Below are 24,002 nucleotides of genomic sequence, written 5' to 3' on the forward strand. Positions count from 1 at the left end.
GGGTGTCCCACTGGTGGGACAAATATGAGCTGTAAATTTTTCGTTGAAATTACTGGTTGTAATTTTTTGCATATTTATCATCTTACTTATTCCTCACCTTAACCTTCAATGTCTTCCTCACGGTCCTGGGATCGAGGAATCGTCAATGGACTCTGTGAACTCTTTGAATGATTTAACATAGGCTATTAGGATGATATTTGAAGTTTCAATATCAAGCTATTAACTTTTCAATTCAATATAAATATCCTAAGAAATCAAATGATTTCTGTCGCTTCACAAGAAGCCAGTATGATTAATGTGGCTCTACCAGAGGCCAGCATGATTAATAATGTAGCTTTTCGAGAATACAATGATTGAGATTAATGTATTATTACGAATTAATAATAAAAAGACTAAGAAATTGTCAAAAACCACAGATTTTATTGATAGTTAGAAAGAGCGGTTTCGGTTGTTACACCATTGTCAATCTCTGATAAACTATCAGACTGTTTTCTTAGTCTTATTATTTAATATCAATATTTACCACAATATCACCTTCCCACTACACATAAAGTATTATTACAAAAATCAAAATCGAAAAAACTAATTCTCTTGCTTTACAAGGAGACAATATAATTCATTTATTATTACAAAAATCAAACTCAAAGTAGTTTTCATTTCAGGATTTTCAAAAGTGTGGTCCGGCTGGTATCATGGGATTTAAGTTAACTCAATTTTTTAATTTTATTTAGAATTGATGTAGAAAGATCAATCTTCATTTTCTAAATGTATTATATGTATTCATCAGCTTAATTTATTGTCGCATCCAATGAGTAGTGTGTATTAGCATACAGAAACAATAGTATAAGTAGATATCCCATGGTATAGGGCGTTTATGTCGCAACTTTTACTGTTATCTAAAGCCGATAGTCCACGTAGTTTTTTCCTGTGAAGATTTATGACGCTGGTAGACTCTCATATTGTGCCGTTCATACACTCTTACCAGGTCAAAACAGTAAAAATCGACAGTAATCGGCTTGAGATAACAGTAAAAGTTGCGACATAAACGCCCTATACCATGGGATATGGTACTTTAATACTACCAATAGCTACTTATGCTATTGTTTCTCTATGGTATTAGTTCCTCCTCAATTCACTCAATTTTATTTAGCATTGATGTAGTAAAATCAATCTTCATTTTCTAAATGTATCATATATATTCGTCAGCTTAAGTGTCAAATCCAATATCCTTTGAGTAGTGTATTAGCTCCTCCTCCAATTCATGATAGAATATCCTTAGTCAACTAGCTGTTAGTTTAAAATAATAATTGTAATGTATCGATTTGATGGATGTAAATTTTAATTTGATGGATATCTCTACATATATTATAGGCTATTTAAAATGTTTGTACTTTCAATATCTGTTGCTGAATCCTCGTTTTAATGCAGATTTGGATCTTATAACATTTTATAATAGAAATACGTCAAACTGATCTTGATAGTGTTGCTCGTTCAAAAAGAAACGTTAATATCTGCTCTACTGTGCTATTCAAGTAGTTAATCCAACTCAATTAATTGTTTAGAAGTGTTGTAAATCTTTATTTTGAAAACAGAAATCTTAATAAATATCGGGTCTGTTATTTCATGATTTGAGGAAATAATCATAATATATACTGTAACCGTACACTGTATGCTTGTAACTTACCTTCTTCTGTAATTCTTAAGTGTTTCTCAAATTGCTTCACTTTTGAAATATCACCCTGAATATCAAAAGTGTATTATAATATTCTGACTGAATATATTAAGTGTTGTATGCATAGAGTTGGTATGTAACTGTTGATGTTTGTATAATAAAGTGTCTATTAAACAAATCTCAGTTCTATATCTCAACCTATTGTTTTATCTATACTTTAAACTGAATTTATTTGTTTATTAACTACTCTCAGTACCGTACTTGTTTATGGAGAACGTTTTTTATCAAATTTTGTAGGAACCCCCTTTATTTGAGCAACTGATTCGGAGAAAAATTCTTACTCAATATCTTGCTAGGCTCTTTATAGAGAAAATTTTCAATCAAATTTTGTAGAAACCCCTTAATTTGAGCAACTGATGCGGAGAAAATCCATGAATAAGTTTCAAATCTAACAAAGTTAGATTGAACAAGATTTGAAGCAGTTCTAGATATTTGATTAGTTTTCAAATTTTCTCTACAATATAGAGAGGATTTACAGTTTATTTATTTGTTGGAAAATTTAATGGATTCAGAATACCGTAAATATTCACCATGGAAAAGATAGTAAAGAAACTGATAATCGAAATTTAGAATAATTTTTAAAAACTATGTACGGTAACCTAACCATAGGATACAAACACTTTCATCTTTTCAAAGGTGTGGAATCAGGTCTATGATTCCACCTTTTTGAAAAGTGAATACCATCAAATTATAACTTATTGATAAAAGACTTCATAAGAGTCAAAGTGCCGGTTGCACAAAAGCCGGTTAAATTTTAACCAAGAGAACCAATCAGAGAAGACGTCTTATCAAAGAGACCTCTGATTGGTTCTCGTGAAATTGATCACGGTTAAAACTTAACCGCTTTTGTGCAACCGGGCCTTAATGATAAATTTTGTTAATAAATTCATGTTATCATAGCACTTCAATTTTTTATATGATATAGGATTAACACTTCTATTGAAATAAAAATAGCATCAAGTATCTACTCTTTTTTTTAAAATGTATATTCTATTAATGCATAGATCAATGAAATATGAAAATACTAAATATTGATGCATTAATCAAGTTGCATATAAAAATGGTAGACCTACTTGATGTTACTCTATTCTAATACAGGATCTTTTTAAGAGTCTCAATTCCTCAAGAAGAAACGTTCAAAAGTTCAATTTCCAAATGAGTCAAATCAATTCTCAGGCCTAGTTGCACTAAAGCCTGTTAAATTTTTTAGCTCAAGAAGAAACGTTCAAAAGTTCAATTTTCAAATGAGTCAAATCAATTCTCAGGCCTAGTTGCACTAAAGCCTGTTAAATTTTTTAGCTCAAGAAGAAACGTTCAAAAGTTCAATTTCCAAATGAGTCAAATCAATTCTCAGGCCTAGTTGCACTAAAGCCTGTTAAATTTTTTAGCTCAAGAAGAAACGTTCAAAAGTTCAATTTTCAAATGAGTCAAATCAATTCTCAGGCCTAGTTGCACTAAAGCCTGTTAATTTTTTTAGCTCAAGAAGAAACGTTTAAAAGTTCAATTTTCAAATGAGTCAAATCAATTCTCAGGCATAGTTGCACTAAAGCCTGTTAAATTTTGATCATGATTAAATTCCACAAAAATCATTCATGGAAGGTTTTTTAGAAGAAGGCTCCTCTGATTTGTTTTTGTGGCATTTTATCGGGATTAGAAGTTAACAGACTTTTGTACAACCAGGTGATATTTTGTCGAATTAATACAGATATCTCAAAAGTTTCACCTGGAGACCATCTCTGAATTTCTTGTAATGTTATCTTGTGTTATAATGAGGTCCACGTTATAATGGCAGTGTTTGATTAGCAATAGTATTGCTATCCTTGTCTATCATTCAACAAAGCGGATAGTGCTATCTCTGTCTTGCTTTGATCTGCAGTCAGATTGTCTTTCAACAATGTAGAATTGATAATTATCAACAAAATAGTTCATCTTAATTATGAAAATTATTGATAAATTTAATTTCTTGCTATCAATTCAATTCAATTCAATTTTCAATTTATTAAAAACACACAAAACAAGACAAAACAAAATTACAAAGATTTACGAAACAAATAAAACACAATAAAATGTTACAAATATAAAAAAACAATTGGGCTTAGTGTTTGGGTGGTTGGAGAAGAGAAAAAAAGAGAGGAAGGTACCTAGCCAACTATGGTTCCCCTGTAATAGGCAGGCAAAGAAGAGAAGAGAAGTAATGAGGAAAAAAAAGGAAGGGAGAAATGGGGGGAAGGAAGAAAACAGAGGAATAGGTACTCAAATAAAGGTAAGCGAGTCCACTGAAAAATGAAAAAAAACAATGCTGGAGCAGAAATCTCGAGTCATATATTATCTAATGGAAGAAGAAATTACTGTATGTCCAGTTTTTATATCCAGTTTATTTTCCGCTGATCTTATTGTCCATGAGAAAGTGATTTGGAATGAGGTTTATTACTTTAGTACCTATGTAAATTAATTGCCTCCTTATACATTCAATATTAGTGTAATAGGTTACATATTTGTTAGCAGTGGCCTTAGATTATAATAATTAAGAGTAGAGTTTATTGTGAGAGGAAAATCGGATCTATATTATTTTATTAAGTACTCAATTACGGTTTTTATGTATAGTTGACGTATAGTCATGACCTCAAAATCACTAAAAACCATATCCGTTGGATAGAGCCTGGGTTGCTTAATATAGTTTTAATTATCAGTTTTTGTCCTACAAATAATTCAGCAATATGACAGTTGAAACAGCCTCCCCAACAACTATGCCGTACTGCAGAATTGACTCGACTAGAGCATGATACATCATTTCAGGTGGTTCTTATTAAGAAATCTGTTAACTTGGTAAAATTTAAAAGATAATATCTAATTTTTCTACATATGTATTTAATATGAACATCCCATTTAAGGTTTCCATCAATTATAATTGAAGAGGTCGTTTCCAAAAACCACTATGTCCAAAATCACAATTTCTCAGTAGAACGATTTTTGTTCCTCCAATTCATTATTCTAGGAAGTAGCTTTTTTCTATTTCCAACTATGTTCCTATGATAATAAACATGAAAATATATGAATAAATTGAATTTTAAATGAGATATTAATAAATTTGCAACGGTTTTTTTTCCAAACACCAACTACGTCCATGGACGTAGTGGAGTTGGGAAAAAATGTTTGGACTTAGATGAGTTTGGAAACATAAGACACTCTTTCCGGACTCTTAATGCATTGTAATGAACAAGACTTTTAAGATTAACTTTTATTGAGGGTTTTAAGACATACAAATTTCTCATAACCCACTCCAAATGACAGAAAAATAATATATCTTGAGAGTTGATCTATGAAAAAGGGCTAAAATAGATTTTTTCACATGAATCATCATTATCAAAAATCAGGATAGTGTAGAGCTACAATAAATAAATAAGTACAATGAAAGACAATCAGATTTATTTCAAAAACATTAAAAATAATAATGAACAAAGAATAGTTTTGAAAAGTGAATTGATTATCAAGCGAACTGATAAAGTCTCAATATATAAAAAATTTACAGGAAGGGCTCTTCTTCATAGTATTTATACCGTTTGTGTAAAATCTTGAATGTTGCAGAATGAATCAGAATATTTTTGCTATCTTTGAAAATTAAAGACAATGAGTTTTATTTCTAAAAAATGAAAAAATAATACTGAAAGAAAAATAATATTTTGAAGAGTGAATCGAAGAGGAAAACGATAAAGTCCAAATATAAAAATTTATTCAAATGAAATTTACAGGAAGGGCTCTTCATCATCGAGTGGTGTGTGCTATGCTGTAGGCGGTGTGTGTGCTATTTGGTCTGGTGCGCATGCGTGATGGTGGCGCGCATGCGTAGAACCATTGCTTATCACACAGTGGCATTTGGAAAACATTGTTCATGGACTAAGCTTGGGTTTGGAAAAAAATTCTACTTTTTATACTCTTATAACAATGTAAAAGTGGGATTAGGAAAATAACAGTAGGATAGATAGATAGCTCTCAAAAAATGAGATCAGAATCATATGATAACTCAATTTTGATAATTTTGGACTTAGTGGGTTTTGGAAACGAGCTCTTCAATTCCCAAATACTTAGTTTCAATAAAATTAATATTAAAATATAATTAAAATATAAAAAGTATTAAAATATAATTGATTATTTTAAACGAGAATGGACAGTTAATATTACATCAATAGAACTGTATCAGCTACCGTCTATAGGAGGCATTGACAAGACAGAGGATCGGCAACGTTGATCTCCTATCTTTCTCCACTGCTATTATAACGTGGACCACACTGTATGACAAATCGAAATTTCAACGTTCTGCAGAATAAAGGTGGATTCACACATATCAGTCACTGATATTATAACTACAATTTAGTTCTATAATGGGACTATTCCCACTGAGCTAGAATGAATTAAAATTATATCAGTTCTATTGGGACTATCCACATGTAAAGTATGAAAAGTATCATTAGAACGTATAGGAATTAAAAACTCACTGAACTGGACTTGCTCACTGATACCATAAAGTAATGTAAATATCTATTATTTATAAATATTTATTACCGTATCAGATTATTTCTGTGATCTCTGCTGATACTGATACAGTATGTGGAAATCCACCTTCAGATTTCTAGTGGTTTTATTTATTTGCTTATTGAGCATTATAAATGCGTGAGAACAATATTGGACAGATTGTCAAAAACAAATCGAGACTAAACTAAACACAAAAACAACTAGAAAACAAATAAAGCTGACCATGCTTAGCTAAATAATTATTCCTTGTGATATAGAACTCATTGATTGGAGCTATCACAGTCTGCTTTAGTTGATGCGGTGTATGGTAAGTAAATTTTCTAATCATTTTTACTTTCCTTGCCCTATTGCCATAGGTAAGGAAAGTATCGCTTTCCGAAAAAAATAAGGTACCCAAATTTCTAAATTTCTATACGTTTCAAGGTCCCCTGAGTCCAAAAAAGTGGTTTTTGGGTATTGGTCTGTATGTGTGTGTGTGTGTGTATAAGTGTATGTGCGTCTGTGTACACGATATCTCATCTCCCAATTAACGGAATGACTTGAAATTTGGAACTTGAGGTCCTTCCCCTATAAGGATCCGACACGAACATTTTCGATCAAATGCAATTCAAGATGGCGGCTAAAATGGCGAAAATGTTGTCAAAAACAGGGGTTTTCGCGATTTTCTCGAAAACGGCTCCAACGATTTTGATCAAATTCATACCTAGAAAATTCGTTGATAAGCTCTATCAACTGCCACAAGTCTCATATCTGTAAAAATTTCAGGAGCACTGCACCATATATGCAAAGTTTGGTTTTAGATTCCCAATTATCAGGCTTCAGACACAATTTAAACGAAAAAATTCGAGTGGAAAAGATTGAGCATGAAAATCTCTACAATTAATGTTCAGTACATTTTCACCTAAAATTGAAAAACAGCTCGAAATTCGAGAAAATAAGATTATTCAATTGCAAACTGTTGATTCTATTGAATCATTCACTATGAAGAGATAGCAGACTTCGTGTGTCTGCAGCGCTATTGTCCTGTCACCAGCTGGCTCAGATCTTAGAAAAGTAGACTTGAGATGCGCGGGAACACTAGCGTCAGTTGATCAATTTTCATAACGGCAAGGAAAGTTGTGTGAGTGCACCACACCAGATTTTTAACTGCTTTCTTGAATAATAGACAAAGATAGCAACACCAATCTTAATTAAATATTGCCATTATATATTGACCATAATATGCGAAGTGAGGTCTAAGATTCAAGTCGACGGTTTGGCATTTCTCTTAATATTTAAATGTCTATATTTTGCGCATTTACGGCGAAACGCGGTAACAGATTTTCATGAAATTTGACAGGTATGTTCCTTTTTTAATTGCGCGTCGACGTATATACAAGGTTTTTGGACATTTTGCATTTCAAGGATAATATAAAAGGAAAAAGGAGCCTCCTTCATACGCCCAATATTAGAGTAAAAAAATCAGATTATAGAATTATTATTCATCATAAATCAGCTGACAAGTGATTACACAGATGTGTGGAGAAGCCACATGTTGCTGTATTTCCATAAGGTCTATAGTTTCAATCAGGTACAATTTTTGTACCTGTGCACAGGTACCAGTATTTTTTGTACTTGTGGATGAGAATACTGCGTGAGGTCTACTGTTCACAGAGCTACTAGTAACGTTGACCTCACTATAGTGAGGTCCACGTTATAATGGCAGTGTAGGAAGATAGGAGAAAATGGTTGCCAGATCTCAGCCTTGCCACCCAAACAGCTGATACTGGTATATCTGATGAATTTTACTGTTCATTATTGTTGAAAATTGTTTATCGTTGAAAATTGTTAATCATATTTATTATTTGTCAAGAAAATATATTTTTTAAAGATGTCTAATAAATTTTCATGATTGAGATTAAATATTTTGTCAATAAGTTGAATTTCTACATTGTTGATAAACGATGTGGCAACATCGCAAAGCGTGAAAGAGATAGCGCCATCTGCTTTGTTGAATGATAGACAAGGATAGCAGCACCATTGCAAATCACACACTGCCATTATAAAGTGGACCTCACTATATAAGAGATGGCATTGCTATTAAATATAATTGCAAATAGAAAATCAAGTCCTTGTTTTCTAATCTACAGTAGGCTACAATAAAGTTGATGAATTATTATGAAGATATAAATTAGCTGCATTTCAACTCAGTGAGTTGAAAAATAACAGAAAATTCCAATTAAAATCCTTTACCTACTTTACCGTACTGCAGATGAGTGGATTTATTGCTGCCTTATTATCGCTCCAAGAGCATCATTTCTATATGACGTTATTGAGCGAAGTGTGGTCTTAAGGTGCGTACAGATATACGCGCCGCGAACATGAGCAATTCACTTTTAATCAGCTGATGCCAAGCTCTTTATATCTGTATCTTACCGTTTCTGTAAAAATACAGATATAGTCAGCTGATTAAAAGTGAATTGCTCATGTTCGCGGCGCGTATATCTGTACACACCTTAAGATTCAAGTCGACGGTTTGGCATTTCTCTGAATGTTTAAATGTTTATATGTTGCGCATTTACGGCAATAGATTTTCATGAAATTTGACAGGTATGTTCCTTTTTAAATTGCGCGTCGACGTATATACAAGGTTTTTGGAAATTTTGCATTTCAAGGATAATATAAAAGGAAAAAGGAGCCTCCTTCATACGCCAATATGAAAATACGCCTAATAATTCTATAGTCTGATTTTTACTCTAATATTGGCGTATGAAGGAGGCTCCTTTTTCCTTTTATATTCTCCTTGAAATGCAAAATTTTCAAAAACCTTGTATATACGTCGACGCGCAATTAAAAAAGGAACATACCTGTCAAATTCCATGACAATCTATTACCGCGTTTCGCCGTAAATGCGCAACATAATTATAAACATTTAAACATTCAAACATTTAAATATTAAGAAAAATGCTAAACCGTCGACTTGAATCTTAGAACTCACTTCGCTCGGTCAACTAATAATAGTAAATCTACTCAGGGTTTCAAGCTGCTCAGTTCAAAAAAGTAGACATTTATCTAAAAAGTACTTTATTGCTAGTGAATAGAAAAATTATAAACAACATTTTTCAAAAGTATAATGAGCTAGATAGTACAAGCTCATCTATTTACAACAATGATCATCAGCTATTTACATTTTGTGTAAAAGTAATTATTTTCTCCAGAATAACATGTTATCTCTTCTTATAGGCCTATTAATGTGGGGTAATATATTTAAAATATGCATCTTCAGATCTTCTATCAGAACTTTTTTCATTGTTAGAAAATTATTGAATCAAATCTCAGTCAGGTACAAATTTATTTTTACAAAATGTACACTAAAAAATCTCTAAACTAAGTTTTCAGAGTAATAATATTTCAACATCATACTTGAAAAAGCATGTATTTAAATCTATACTGTATTTATTTAATATTGTTAATTTTTTTTAGAACTTAATTATGAATATCCCTACTCGCGTATAGAAGGTCTCAAAAATATAAAATAATATTCTTAAACATGTAAAAAACATCAATCTCTGGAGAAGGAGATTGCAAAAGTTTATTATTATTTACAGTAGAATCTAAGTTACTGCAATCTTCTAAATTGACATCATGCCTCCTTTTCATAAAAGTTTAATTATGTAATAAATTTTATTTATCTGTGATACTTCACCATATTGACTGATATTATTGGATATAAAAATTATCAATTCGATTGAAATTAAAACTTTTTAATCACATTCATTCAAAAGTACCTAGTATTGACCCATCAGTGGTTGTAATATTGATTTTCATATTATCATGGGAAACCTACTGTTATGCTTATAGTCATGGAAATTTTATCTAGTACAAGACCCATTTCATTATATGATATTGTAAAATATTACTGTGCTTCAAGAATATCATCATGAATTTCAATACAAAAATAGAAATTGATCCTATAAGTAATTTAATCTCTGATCAAATATCATATAATATTGGATCTCGCATGAAATAAATTAAGATAATATGGTGCTTTAAATAAAAGATCCATCAAATTCGTGTACTTTTGGCTAATACATGATATGAATACATGACAAATCGATGTATCAAAAAGTATTAGGCACTCGGTAGATTGAAAATTATGACATTCCAAAGGTGAAAATTGATTTCAAATCATATATTGTTCCAATAACTCTTCTATAGGTAGCGACTATAACAGTTCATATAATAGGCTATAGTATACCGGTACTCATTTTATTGCATTGTAACCTGAATGAATTTCTAATAGAAAAGATACACTCACTTATTCTCGTAACAAAATAAACTATTCAAGATTTTTTAAATATAATTTATCATTCATATAAAATATTCTGAGTTCTTTTGGTTAAAACACGTTTGCATCTTTATTTTCAATGAACTTTCAGATGATTGTTTTTCTATTATGATTTGTATCCCAATCATGATTTGTATATTCCATCAAATATCATCGAATTCGAGTACTTTTGGTAAATATATAATATGAATACTTGAAAAATGATATATTTTTAAATCACTTTTTGCTGATTTCAAATCGATTTGAATTAATGATAGAAAATTGAGCTCATGGATTGAGCTGAATTATTTTATGATTGTAATACAAATAATCATGGTGGGATACTGATCCTGATTGTAATAATAGGCAACTAATCATAAGCTCATAGAGTTTAAATCATGATTACAAAAATAATATAGAAAAATATAATTCTTCAATGTTGTTTTCCATCATGAGCTGCTTATTATTAAATCACTTTTTCTATTAAAAAGAACGACAAGCGGTCAGAATTTTCTACAATAAATAAATTAATGACTCACTGTGACAATGAGATCTTTCGGCAGGTCCGCCTGGTGCAACCAGGATAATGGCGGACCTGCCGAAAGATCTCGTTGTCACATTGAGTCATTAATTCATTTATTGTAGAAAATTCTGACAGCTAGTCGTCCTTTTTAATAGCAAAAAGTGATTTAATAATAAGCAGTTCGTAATGGAAAACAAACATTGAAGAATTATATCTCTCTATAATTATATTTTTATTGTAATCATGTTTTAAACTCTATGAGCTCATGATTAGTTGCCTATTACAATCAAAATCAGTATTCCACCATAATTATTTGTATTACAATCATGAAATAATTGAGCTCTATGAGCTCAATTTTCTATCAGTAATTCAAATCAATTTAGATCAGTAGAGAGAAGGCTATCAGTATATGCTCTTGCTCTGAACCAATATACGATTTTTCGTCAGTTTTTGATCAGTAATTCAGATCAATTCAGATCAGTAGAGAGTATCAGTATGCCCATGCTCTGAGCCAAATAAACGATTTTTCATCAGTAATTCAGATCAGTACAGAGTATCAGTATGCCCATGCTTTGAACCAAATAAACGATTTTTGATCAGTAATTCAGATCAGTACAGAGTATCGGTATGCCCATGCTCTGAACCAATATGCGATTTATGGGTGCTATCAGTAGAAGCCCCCGACCATGAAAACGAGGGAGGTCTCAGAGGTCGACCATCCCGCCTGCCTTCCAGCCAAACCTCTAATCACTTTATCCGTACAAGTAAACGCCAAGAAGATAAACAAACCCTGCAGGGTATTCAAAGCAATGAACGCATACCACAGACCCTCAATATCCAGAGTCCCTGCCACCAGACCTATAGTCCAGGTGATCCCCATAACCAACGCCAGCCGAACATACAGTCTGAAATCACGCTGAGTTCCCGAACTTGCTGTGAAGCGGGTGGTGGAGGATGTTGAGTAGATCATGTGTGCAGAACTAGCGAAGAAAACTATGTTTAACAGCATGACCACTCCTATGGTAATGCAAAGAATATTAGTAGAGCTTTCTCTGTCCGAACCAACAAGAATACACTCCAAACTCAGGTCTGAGATCTCTTGACACAGCATCCTTGGGTGAAGAATCAATCAGCATTGCAGAGATGAGGATGATAGCGGGCGCAGTCCAACTCCACAATGAATACAGTGTGAATTTGCGCCACTGTTTTCCTGATGACACTCTCAGTTCAGCTGTTGCCAGACGCAGCGTCCTCCAAACATCGAAAGACATTGTCAACATCCAAGAAAACGATGCCAGGAAACTGTAGTACATAACTAACGCATTTATGTAGCAGGGGTAATCCACAAGCAGTTGTCCAGCCATGAAGGTTGAATATGCAACAAGGAGGGATAAACATAGACAAGCCAGATTTTTCCCTGATAGATTTCTCAACTCTGGTAACAACACAAATGCAGTCAGATGTAGTAGGAGGAATATGATGGAGACACCTAGGCCTGCGAACGTGATGTACCCCATGTAGGGTCCAAACTTGTCCACCAGTCTTGTTCCAAAGTCATCCTTGATACACAACTCCATGGTACCATCTTTCCTCACCACAAAACTGTCAGCACCATAGGTTTGCCCATAAGCTGGCACAAACACGTTGCTGTGATTCCTGTCTAGAATGTATTCATCCTTCTCCAGCAGTATTTTCAAACACTCATCGTGAGAGTCGGCTCCAGACTGGAGGAATTCCACACTGTTGATGGAGTCATTGAAGAGGTATGTGTTGTTAATTCTAGAGGTGTCACCTCTGTTTATTATGAGAACATCTGAGGTGTTCATGTCTGAATATTTATCGTTTAGGTCTGAATGTGAGTATTTATCCTTGATGTTGTTAGCAATATCGTTGAGAATCTCCCGACATTTCCTGAAGAATGGATCGAATACCTGGTTGTCGCTGCAGGGCCTCTTTTTACCAACAGCTGTTTTGCCTCCGGTGAGGTCAAACAAAACCGTGAACGCTACGGGGCTAAAATCTTTGTTGTAGATGTCTCTAAAGGATATCCTGTTGCACTGGAGGTATTGGAGGGGGACATTATTGCAGACGGCACAGTGGGGGTTCCGGAACCCGTAGTTTCCTTCATAAACTAGTGAGGTGTAAGCTTCACAACGGTTACGGACCTCCACGTTGGTCCAGTTTATCGCGCAGGATTTGATGGTGTTGGCTTGACATCTACGGATTTTGGAAGCGGAAGAGTCCGGGATCACAGGGTCGATGGTACAAGGGTGGAATTTGTTGTCTTCAGTCAACAACCCCCAGGAGTCTTTCTGGTCGTCGAAGTAGAGGTTCTGGGAGACCTTGTCTCGCGTGTAGTTGTGGGTGTAGCCGAGGGAGGTGCATTCAAGGCGTGGTTTCCAGAGGTCGACGGCTGTTTCGCCGTGGCAGAGAGCGCAGTATGCGTTACGGTAGGTGCGTCCCGTGTCTGGACTGGTGACCGGCAGTGCCGCCAGGGGGTCAGAGGGGTCCCGGTCGCCGCCTGGTTCACAGAGAGCTCGTACCGCCTTGTCTTCCCAGCTGGGCGGGCAGCCTGTGAAAATAGAAGAATCAGAATTAGTTGGCAATCTAGTGAATTGAATTATGATGGGCTTTGTTATTTCCCTGATGAATATTGCTACAATATTTGGAAATAGAAGAAGAAGAGGAAGAAGAAGTAGAATAAGAAGAAGGAGACATGATGAAGAAGAATGATAGAACAACATGATGAAGGAGAAGAACAAAGAATCAGTAGTAAAAGAAAAGTTAGAATAGTAAATGAGAAGAAAAATAAAAAGGGGGGATGGAGGAGGAGTAGCATGAGGAAGACGAGGTGAAGCAACGATGGAGAAGAAGAATAGAAGAGGGAGAACACGACATTGAATTTGATTTGGGTTCTTTATTCATGAGTTCTTCATCCTTGTTTCCCAGCTGGGTGGGCAGCCTATCCGAATAGAATGGAAATAGATTTAGTTGGCAATTGAGTGAATATCATAGTTCAATTATTGAACCACGATAGGCTTTGTCGTAATAAATAGAGATAGGAATAGGATAAGAAAAAGAAGAAGAATGATGAAGAGAACTCAAGATGAAGAAGGAGAACACTACTTGATGGAGGAGGAGAAAAAGGAGGGATGAATGATGATAAGGAAGAAGAAAAATGAGAACATATGATGGAGTACAAGAAGAAGGAGAACACATGATGTAGAAGAAGAGAAAGGAGGGACACATGATCACAAACAACACACATGATGATGAAGAAGAAGGAGGTGGAGATGAACGAGCTGAAGGGAAGGAGGAGGAGGAGGAAGATGAGGAGGAGGAGGATGCGGAGCGAATAAGGAGGAGGAGAACGAGCTTAAGGAGAAGGAGGAGGGGAGTAGGAGGAGGAGTAGAAGGAGAAGGTGGAGGAAAAGGAGGTGGAGAGACTAGGGAGAAGAAGAATCGAAAGAGAAGATGATGAGGAGAAAAAGAGAATAGACGAAGGAGAAGAAGAAGGTAAAGAAGGAGAAGAAGAAGTACAGAAAGGCAGGAAACAATCAAGAAGATCGAACTTCGAGGTACTCTGGCTAATACTTTTTTGGTACAGATTCATTATTACAGAGTGGCACAAGGAAACAAGAAATTTTGAAATAGTGTCATTTTCACGAAAATTCATGAAACTATTAGAATACATGTACTCATTACGCCACTATTTAAAAGCATGGAGTAAAAATCTGGTGTGGCGCACTCACACAACTTTCCTTTCCGTTATGAAAATTGATCACCTGACGCTAGTGTTCCTGCGCATCTCAAGTCTACTATTCAAAGATTTGAGCCAGCTGGTGACAGGGCAATAACGCTGCAGACACACACGAGGTCTGCTATCTCCATAGTGAATCATTTAATAGAATCAACAGCTTGCAATTGGATAATCACATTTCCTCGAATTTCGAGCTTATTTTTAATTCTAGGTGAACATGTTACTGGACATTAATTGTAGAGATTCTCATGCTCAATCTTTTCCACTCAAAATTTTTGTTTAAATTGTATCTGAAGCCTGATAATTGAGAATCTAAAATCAACTTTGCATAGATGGGGCAGAGCTCCTGAAATTTTTACAGATATGCGACTTGTGACAGTTGATAGAGCTTATCGATGACTATTTTAGGTATAACTTCAATCAAAATCGTTGGATCCGATTTTGAGAAAATCGCGAAAAACCCTGTTTTTGACAACATTTTCGCCATTTTAGCCGCCATCTTGAATCGCATTTGATCGATCAATTGTTCGTGTCGGATCCTTATATTGTAAGGACCTTACGTTCCAAATTTCAAGTCATTCCGTTAATTGGGAGATGAGATATCGTGTACACAGACGCACATACACACACACACATACAGACCAATACCCAAAAAACACTTTTTTGGACTCACTTTGAAACACTTTTTTTGGGGACCTTGAAACGTATAGAAATTTAGAAATAGGGTACCTTAATTTTTTTCGGAAAGCAATATTTCCTTACCTATGGTAATAGGGCAAGGAAAGTAAAAATGCCGTGTGAGATTGTTGCAAACTTGTCTAAGTTTTTATAATCTCCTAGTATCATTTGTCTCATTTCAATGGTGACAGTCAGGTGGTACTGTTTATGCTTTTTTGAATGTAAATTTGTTGACGTTGTCTCTTGCCTTCGTGGCCTTCTGACAAGAAAATATTATTATCATTTCACAATTTTCAATTTTTTATTTGAATAATGTGATACCTGTCTTCATGTAGATGCCGCCAAATTGTCTCAGCTCGACGCAACTGAACGACGTCAATGCTCTCCGCTGTTCGGCCAACTCGAAGTGCCTCGAGTCAAGACAGCAGTCGCCGTAGCTGGCGCACTGTGCGTCGCACATGCAGTTGCGGTCTCGCCAGTCGGCAAGGGGTGCGGCCGAGTCGTCCCACCCTCGCAGCTCGATTTGCCATCGCACGTTCTAAGAAAAAGTAGAAATAGCGGATTAGAGTTTGTATCAGATGAGGTTTCGATTGTAATGGTTAATAAATGGACAATCATCAACAATCTACAAAAAACATGTGAATTATCCACTCTATGGCCCGGTTGCACAAAAGAGGTTACATTTTAATAGTGATTAATATCAAAATTTAATATTAAATTTTGATAGTGATTAATCGTAATAGCCACGATTGAAATTTAGCCGGCTAACCGGTTTTTGAGCAACCGGCTCTTTGAAAGTTTGGATTGTATCATAGACAATGATGTTTGACTAACAGTTTCTTTTCTATATGATTGATTGAATTGATTCTTTATTACAAATGACAAAGTATAATTATTATTCAACGAAAATCTCAATCAAATGCTGCAAATCACCCCGAAGACTCCTGCTACTGCAAATATTGACAACGAAAATCTCAATCAAATGCTGTAAATCACCCCGAAGACTTCTGCTACTGCAAATATTGTCAACAGGGTTAACAGCTAGATGAAAATTCGATGAGAGCTACTATACAAAAATTATTTGCCAGCCCGGGAATTGAACCCGGTACCTCCTAATTGCTAGTCAGGAATGCTTACCCTTACACCAAACCGACAATCTCTGGATAGCAGCGCTCATTTTATACGAAGACATAGCGGCCAACCAGTCAGAAATGACAAAGTATTGCCAGGTCTTTCAAAACCCATTGCATACAAACACTACATTTTCATCAGAAGAAATGAAAAAAAACTTTACAGAATAGAGAATAAATATGTAGATGAGTGGAAACCTATTAGAAACAAAGAGTAGAACTTATTTGTTATATACAGAGTAGAAATAACAATACAGAGGTTTATGAATCCTGTTAATGCATATTTGAAATGAATGAAGATATAAATACAGTACAGACGATACAGTTGAAAAAATATACTATTTCAATTTGAATCAAAAATTTGCCAAACATTGAAGAGAAATGCGGATATTCACTGGGGGCTGTCGAAACGTCGAAACAGAGAACGACTGCAAACTCATATATCTCTTCTTCTTCTCTATACTTATAAAAGGCTAAGCCCGACAGAGTGAAATCACACCACAGCCCAAACTACTGAGCCTAAAAACTTGAAATTTTGCACGATTGTTTATGGTAGCCTGAAAACATCCACTAAGAAAGGATTTTCAGAAATTTGCCCCCTGAGGGAGCTGGGGCCCCCCCAAAATTTTGTACTTTTTAACGCTCATTGCACAGCAAAGTCATGAGGAACATTTTGTTCAGCTACGAAAAAAAATTAGTTCTATGCAGAAAAAAATTCGATCAGGAGCAGGGGGGTCCAGGAGAGGGCATTTTTCGAAAATTTTTATGTAAAATCACACTACAGCTCAAACTAATTGTCCTACAGACTTGAAACTTTGCACAAATATTCTTCAAACATGCTAGACGCGCACTAAGAACGGATTTTGAGATATTTTGCCTTTAAGGGTTTCAAAGGATGAAAAAGGATCCTATTAAGTAAGGTTATGAACATGGTAAGGTGAGTGCCATAATGTAAATGAGATAATTTATTTATTGACATGTGATATTCTAACATATGTTGTAATCATTGGAAATAACAAAATAATATGATAGAAATTCAAAAAGAACATCTGGTCTGTTATTGCTTTCTACCTGATTCCACTCAACCTCAATAATATTGTTCTGATAATTGATAAATATGTTTAATAATATTATTATTAATATAATAAAAGTATTGTTTTGATACTTAATTATTATCATTAATATAATAATAGTATTGTTTTGGTAATCAATAAAAATATTTTTATTTTCACAAACTCTGTATAATTTATAATGGTGAATGTGAAACAGCTGCATCAAAGAAATTATCAAAGAAAATTATGCTTAGGAAAACCATAGTTTTGAACTTCGTTTTCCTGATGCAATGTATAAGCCTACACGTGGCATGTATTATCATTTTTTTGCTATAGTGAAGTCAACGTTATAATGGCAGGGATAAAGATAGAAGAATAGCGATGCCGATTCTCTGTATTAATTCAAGTCCACAAGGAACAAACACACAAACAGACATTCATATTTTATAAATAGATTTCCATTCGGCTCAAACAAAAGCCTCTCTAAATGAAGGTACAATGATAAGGATTCAGTTCTGTTGTTTTACATTTTTTCAAATCACTTTCAAAAAGTTCATGTAGTACCTACTATTGTGTTTGAGACACTTCTGGCGCTATCATAGTTTCACCACTATTCTGTTCCACAGTCCTATCTCTTGCAGTCGTTAACTATATCTATAATAATTATATAAAGTAAGAGCTGGCTATGCACGTACGGGATAGGAAAATTATGTATGGCGCATCATCACGTCTGAACTACTGGACTAATTAACTTGAAATTTTGCTTATAGATTCTTAATTAACCAAGAATGGTTATAGGCCTATTCTCAATTCTTTAAAATTTCATTACGTCAAGTTTTCATTTTCTCAAGTTTTAAAATAGTTCCTTGCGAAGCACGGGTTCTTGCTAGTTCTATATACTAGGCCCAAGCCACACAACGCGTTTTTCCAGGCGTTTTCAGACGAGTCAGCAGTTTTCTTATTGGCTGATTATCATTATCAGCTGACTTGCGAACGCCAATTCAATCAGTCAATCAGAGAGGTTGCTGCCCTGACGACGCGTCTGAAAACGCCTGAAAAAAACGCTTTGTGTGGCTTGGTACTAATGATGGAAGTTTGTATTGTGATTGTTGATGGATATAATGATAATACCATAATGTACGAACAGTCTGCAAAATTATAAACTTGTAAATAATTCACAAAATGTAATGGGTGATGAATATAATATGAGATGTGGTTCACGAGTCTGAAATACTAATTATATATGAAAAATTAACCATTGAGTTTAGTTTATAAATATCGGGCACCGAGCTTCGCTTGTTATTTATTTATTGATAAACAGAGCACAATACTTCAAAGTGATTGGGGTAGGACTAACAGGCACAGCCCAAAACTGTTTCTTCCCGAATTTTGATTTATACACTATCAATGATTAGTCCAGAAAGTAGGTGTTATGTCCCATACACTTTAATTCAGGTTAAAGTTTCAGTTCAAACATTTGAAAACAAAAAAGTTCTAATTTAGATTATTTACAAACCAAATTGAATAACAAAATAACACTCACTAATCACTTAAAATGTCAAATAATGATCAACTTTGAAAATTATGATATACTCTAGTTTAGAAGGATTATCATGTAATGTCAACAAATCAGTTATTTTGATCAAGTCGATAAATTGTCTAGCTAGATAATGTTCACGCTGATTGATTACACAGCTGGAAATAAAACTGTTTCTCTCCCACACACGCATCTTTTGTTTCGACAGACGACAAAATTATCATCGGTTTTTCCAAGGTTCAATAATTGTTATCCTTTTCATGTCCTTCAGCGAGTTTTCCCAGGGATGAGAACCTAGTGCAATCGAATTTTTATATCATAAACCTACTATGTTCGAAATTTCGTGAAAGTCGTTAGAGCCGTTTTCGAGATCCGTTGAACATAAATAACCAGATATAAAAAATAACCAGATATACAAAAATTGCTCACTCAATATAATAGGATGTAGAATGACGTCAGAGCTCAACGTTGCTCGGCCAACTCGAAGTGCATGGGGCAAAGCCGCACGAGGCGTTTTTCCAAGCGTTTTCAGGCGAGTCGGCAGAGCAGAAAGCTCTCTCCTATATTGGCTGATTATCAGCTAATTCGCGAACGCCAACCCAATCAGCTCTGAGAGCTTCCTGCTCTGCTGACTCGTCTCAAAACACCTGAAAAACGCTTCGTATGGCTTGGCCCTTGAGGTGCAATTCCTTATGACTTGATGTCGTTGTTCTGAACAGTGTGTTAATGCATCTTAGTTCTATTCTATTCGGAATGGATCAAGAAACCAAGTTTTTATCATTACAAATCACAAATCAACTGTTAGCTCTATTATTGAGTTATTCAACTTAATAATTAATAACTAGTTTTATCAACTACATGTAGTAAACCAATCTAACCTGAACTATTTCTCTTTTCTTTCCACTGCTTTCAATAGAACAGCCGACAGAATTTCAGCGGCATTTTGAGCGAGTTCTCCAGACCGGGCCTCACTGATATTTAGCATTTATGGAATATGTTAACAAGTGTTTCCTCTGCGATTTTACTGACCTGTTAGCTAGTTCCAAGTCGAGATGACTGAGGGCCAGAGGAGCTACCAGTCGGAAACCGAGGACCAGCAAAAATATTTGCCTCAGCATTACGACTCTTCCATGCCTGCAAACATAAAACAAAATATAAAGTCTATGATTAATAATATTCAGAAAAAAATACACTGTTTTCTATGTGTATTAGAGATCTCGGTTTGCAATGAAGATGAAGCTCAAACATATTATGCAAATTACGAAGGCCCGGTTGCACAAAAACCGGTTAAATTTTAACCGTGATTAACACTTTACAAGAACCAATCAGAGAAGGCGTTTTTGAAAAGACGGCTTCTCTGATTGGTCGTAGTGGAGTAATCATGGTTGAAATTTAACCGGCTTTTGTGCATCCGGCACTAAGAAGTGTAACATAGATAAGTTCTTTCAGTTTAAGATTAACATTGATTTATATGAATATTGAGAGAATTCTGGAGTTCAACAGTAGAGAAAATATAGCATGAGAAGTTATCTCACGGTATAGGGGGTGTTTGTGTTTCAAGATTCACTGTTATTTCGAGCCGATTATTGTTGATTACTGTCGAGTATTGTTGATTATTACTGTTGCCTTGGACGGGAGAGAGAGTATGAACAGCACAGTATGAGAGACTACCAGCGTCACATATCTTCACGAAAAAGACTACGTGGTCTATCGGCTTATCAGTTATTTCGAGCCGATTATTGTTGATTACTGTCGAGTATTGTTGATTATTACTGTTGTCTTGGACGGGTGAGAGAGTATGAACAGCACAGTATGAGAGACTACAAGCATCACATATCTTCACGAAAAAGACTATGTGGTCTATGGTATTATCAATTATTTAGAGCCGATTATTGTTGATTACTGTGGACTATTGTTGATTATTACTGTTGCCTTGGACGGGAGAGAGAGTATGAACAGCACAGTATGAGAGACTACAAGCATCACATATCTTCACGGAAAATACAACGTGGACTATTGGCTTGAACAAACAATTTGCAATTTGATACATAAACGCCCCATACCATGAGATATAGCTATCTTTCGTGCGCTAGAGTTATCAGAGCTCGGACTCTGATAATAACATTGATCATTAATAGCGGCAACTAGTGACCGCTTCTATTGTCCCTGAGTGCAAAGTCTTCTTGTCTACAGGATGCCTCTTCCCCTCGTTGATTCATATTCTTCAATTTATTCATGAAATTTGAACTAATAAACCTCTGTCAATCTTATTAATAAAGAAAGGAATTGGCTCATACATGACACGTACGGGATAGGAGATAGTCTACACGATTGACGCATTATCACTTATTAATTTCCTCGCACACAGGCTTTGTCCATATGAGGAACCTTCTTCAAGTTTTGTATATGTATAAATATATTTTTTGTACTTTCTAAGAAGAAGAATAAAGATAATTTCAATTTCAATTAATGAACTGATTAACTTGCAATTTACAGAAGACTCTGAATTCACCGAGGATGGATATAGGCTTTTTCATTGCCATTGCCGCGGTCCCGGCTGCCTAAAAAGCAGTCGTTAGGTCATGTCAGAGGCCCTGAAATTGATCAGTTGCGACTGAAAACTCTGACACCAGACCTGAGCCAGCCAGGTCACTCGAATATTATTATTTTATTATTATTATTATTCATTGCCATTAATCAATTGGCTCTAATTAAATAATTAAGACAAATTTATCCAATTTGTGATTCAAAGTTTACAAAACTATAAAAGCTCAACCAAACGGAGATTTCTCCAAGTGATTCCGTAGCTTAATTAGTGGCACACGCAACTCATGGATGAAAAGTTACTGGTTCGACACCAATCACTTATTATCTAAATTCTAAATTCATAGTTTATATAGGACAAAGTTTATCTTGGACTCAAAATTGGACGAAACCATAGCCACATCTAATACAAGGCCCCGGCCTACGATATTGCAACGTCGCAGTGTAGGCCTAGAATCTAATACATGATTGGTGAAAAAGATTTGAAAAAATACCAGCTGATATTTTTCACCAATCATGTATTAGATTCTAGGCCTACACTGCGACGTTGCAATATCGTAGGCCGGGGCCTTGTATTATAGGTGCAATCACTTCATGAGTTTTGTCATAGCCACCTCTAATACAAGGCCTTGGCTACGATATTGCAACGTCGCAGTGTAGGCCTAGAATCTAATACATGATTGGTGAAAAAGATTTGAAAAAATACCAGCTGATCTTTTTCACCAATCATGTATTATTCTAGGACTACACTGCGACGTTGCAATATTGTAGGCCGGGGCCTTGTATTAGAGGTGGCTATGTACTCATGAAGTGATAAACATAACCCATTTTTGACAATTTCTATCTAAATTTGGGAAAGGAACAGTTTTGGGCTTCAAGCCTGTTGTTCCTTCCCAATCATTCAAAGTTGAGAATTATATTGTATCTATCAATGGATAGATAAATAAATCAAAATCATTCTTCCTTTACTGAAAATTTTCAACTCCAATGAAGATTTTCCATAAAATCTTCTTAAAATAACAAATAATCATTCTATTTTGTATGTTTCCTGGATTTAAGGAGACTTCATAATTTACAACACAACATTTTCTCCAGCCCGAGTTACCTGCTGGTTTCTTAATGATTAGCTATAAGTGCCCATCCTCTGTCAATTTGAATGAGGGAAATTAGCCTATCTCAGTTGCATATCCGTGACTCAGCGGGAGCAGCAAATCGTGTTAGAGCATTTAGCAGGATGAGGTCTTAATTATCCCATCAGCAATGAGAAACTGTTCTGTTCGTGTCAGTGAGAAGACGGGCAATGCAACAATCAGTTGCTAAACAGTAGCTCAGCTACTGTGCACAGTAATAGGGCACGATCAGCCTTGACACGCCACAAAAAGGAAGTCAGACAAGAGACAAGATGGCGTTCCCGCCAAAAGAGTCACGTGACCTTCCCACAGCCACTGCCTTCTTTATTGCACCGACGATAGGCTTTCCCTCACGATCTAGAAGGCAGATGACAACAGGAACAAACTGTAGTGAGATGATGGCAGTATTTGATTAACATCGGTGTAGCTATCCTTGTCTATCATTTGACAAAGCAGATAGCGCTATCCTTTTCTAGCTCACTGACGTTGCCAGATCGTTTTGAACAATGCAGAGATATAATTAATTAATATTTAATAATAAATCGTAATATTTGTGTTTTCTGTCCAGTTTTCTCAACCTTCAAAAATCAAAATTCTTAGCTTCTGTTGTTTTTGAGTGAAAAAGAATTAAATCTCAGAAAAGTGGAATCATAACCTCATTTCGGACTTTTAAACTATTATCTAAATTCGGGTGAGAAAAAGTACAAGGAGTATCCTTAGTTTTTCTCTCCCATGCAGTGCTTCTTGTAAAAATTAATTAAAATACTAAAATAATTAATTGAGAAAATATTCAATCTCAATTATTAAACTTTATTATTTGATCATTGAAAAGTATATTTCTTGACGGATGAAATATATTGATTATTTTTAAAACAAGAATGAACAGTTAAAATATTACATCAGATATACTATTATTAGCAATCCTCTATAGAAGCCAGTGGCAAGGTAGAGAATCGACGACACTGCTCTCCTATATTTTCTCACTGACATTATAAGTGGATCTCACAATAGAGTAGAACGTATAGTAGAGCTAGAGAGAGAGAGAGAGAGGAGAGAGAGCGAGAGAGGGAGAGGAGAGAG

The 24,002-nt window shown here is 35.0% G+C and overlaps 1 protein-coding gene across 1 annotated transcript in view; it reads right to left on the reverse strand.

The window, feature by feature from the left end:
• The window catches only part of LOC111061963, a 157,621-nt gene extending 137,232 nt beyond the window's left edge, over positions 1-20,389 (reverse strand). Inside the window, exon 1 of the mRNA XM_039436890.1 lies at positions 20,278-20,389. Within this exon, the coding sequence (XP_039292824.1) occupies positions 20,278-20,366 (89 nt within the window). The 5' untranslated portion in view covers positions 20,367-20,389. The remainder of the gene's footprint in view (positions 1-20,277) is intronic.
• Between the last annotated feature and the right edge of the window lie 3,613 nt (positions 20,390-24,002).

Source organism: Nilaparvata lugens, chromosome 10 (genome assembly GCF_014356525.2).
Source record: "Nilaparvata lugens isolate BPH chromosome 10, ASM1435652v1, whole genome shotgun sequence".
Classification (NCBI taxonomy): domain Eukaryota; kingdom Metazoa; phylum Arthropoda; class Insecta; order Hemiptera; family Delphacidae; genus Nilaparvata; species Nilaparvata lugens.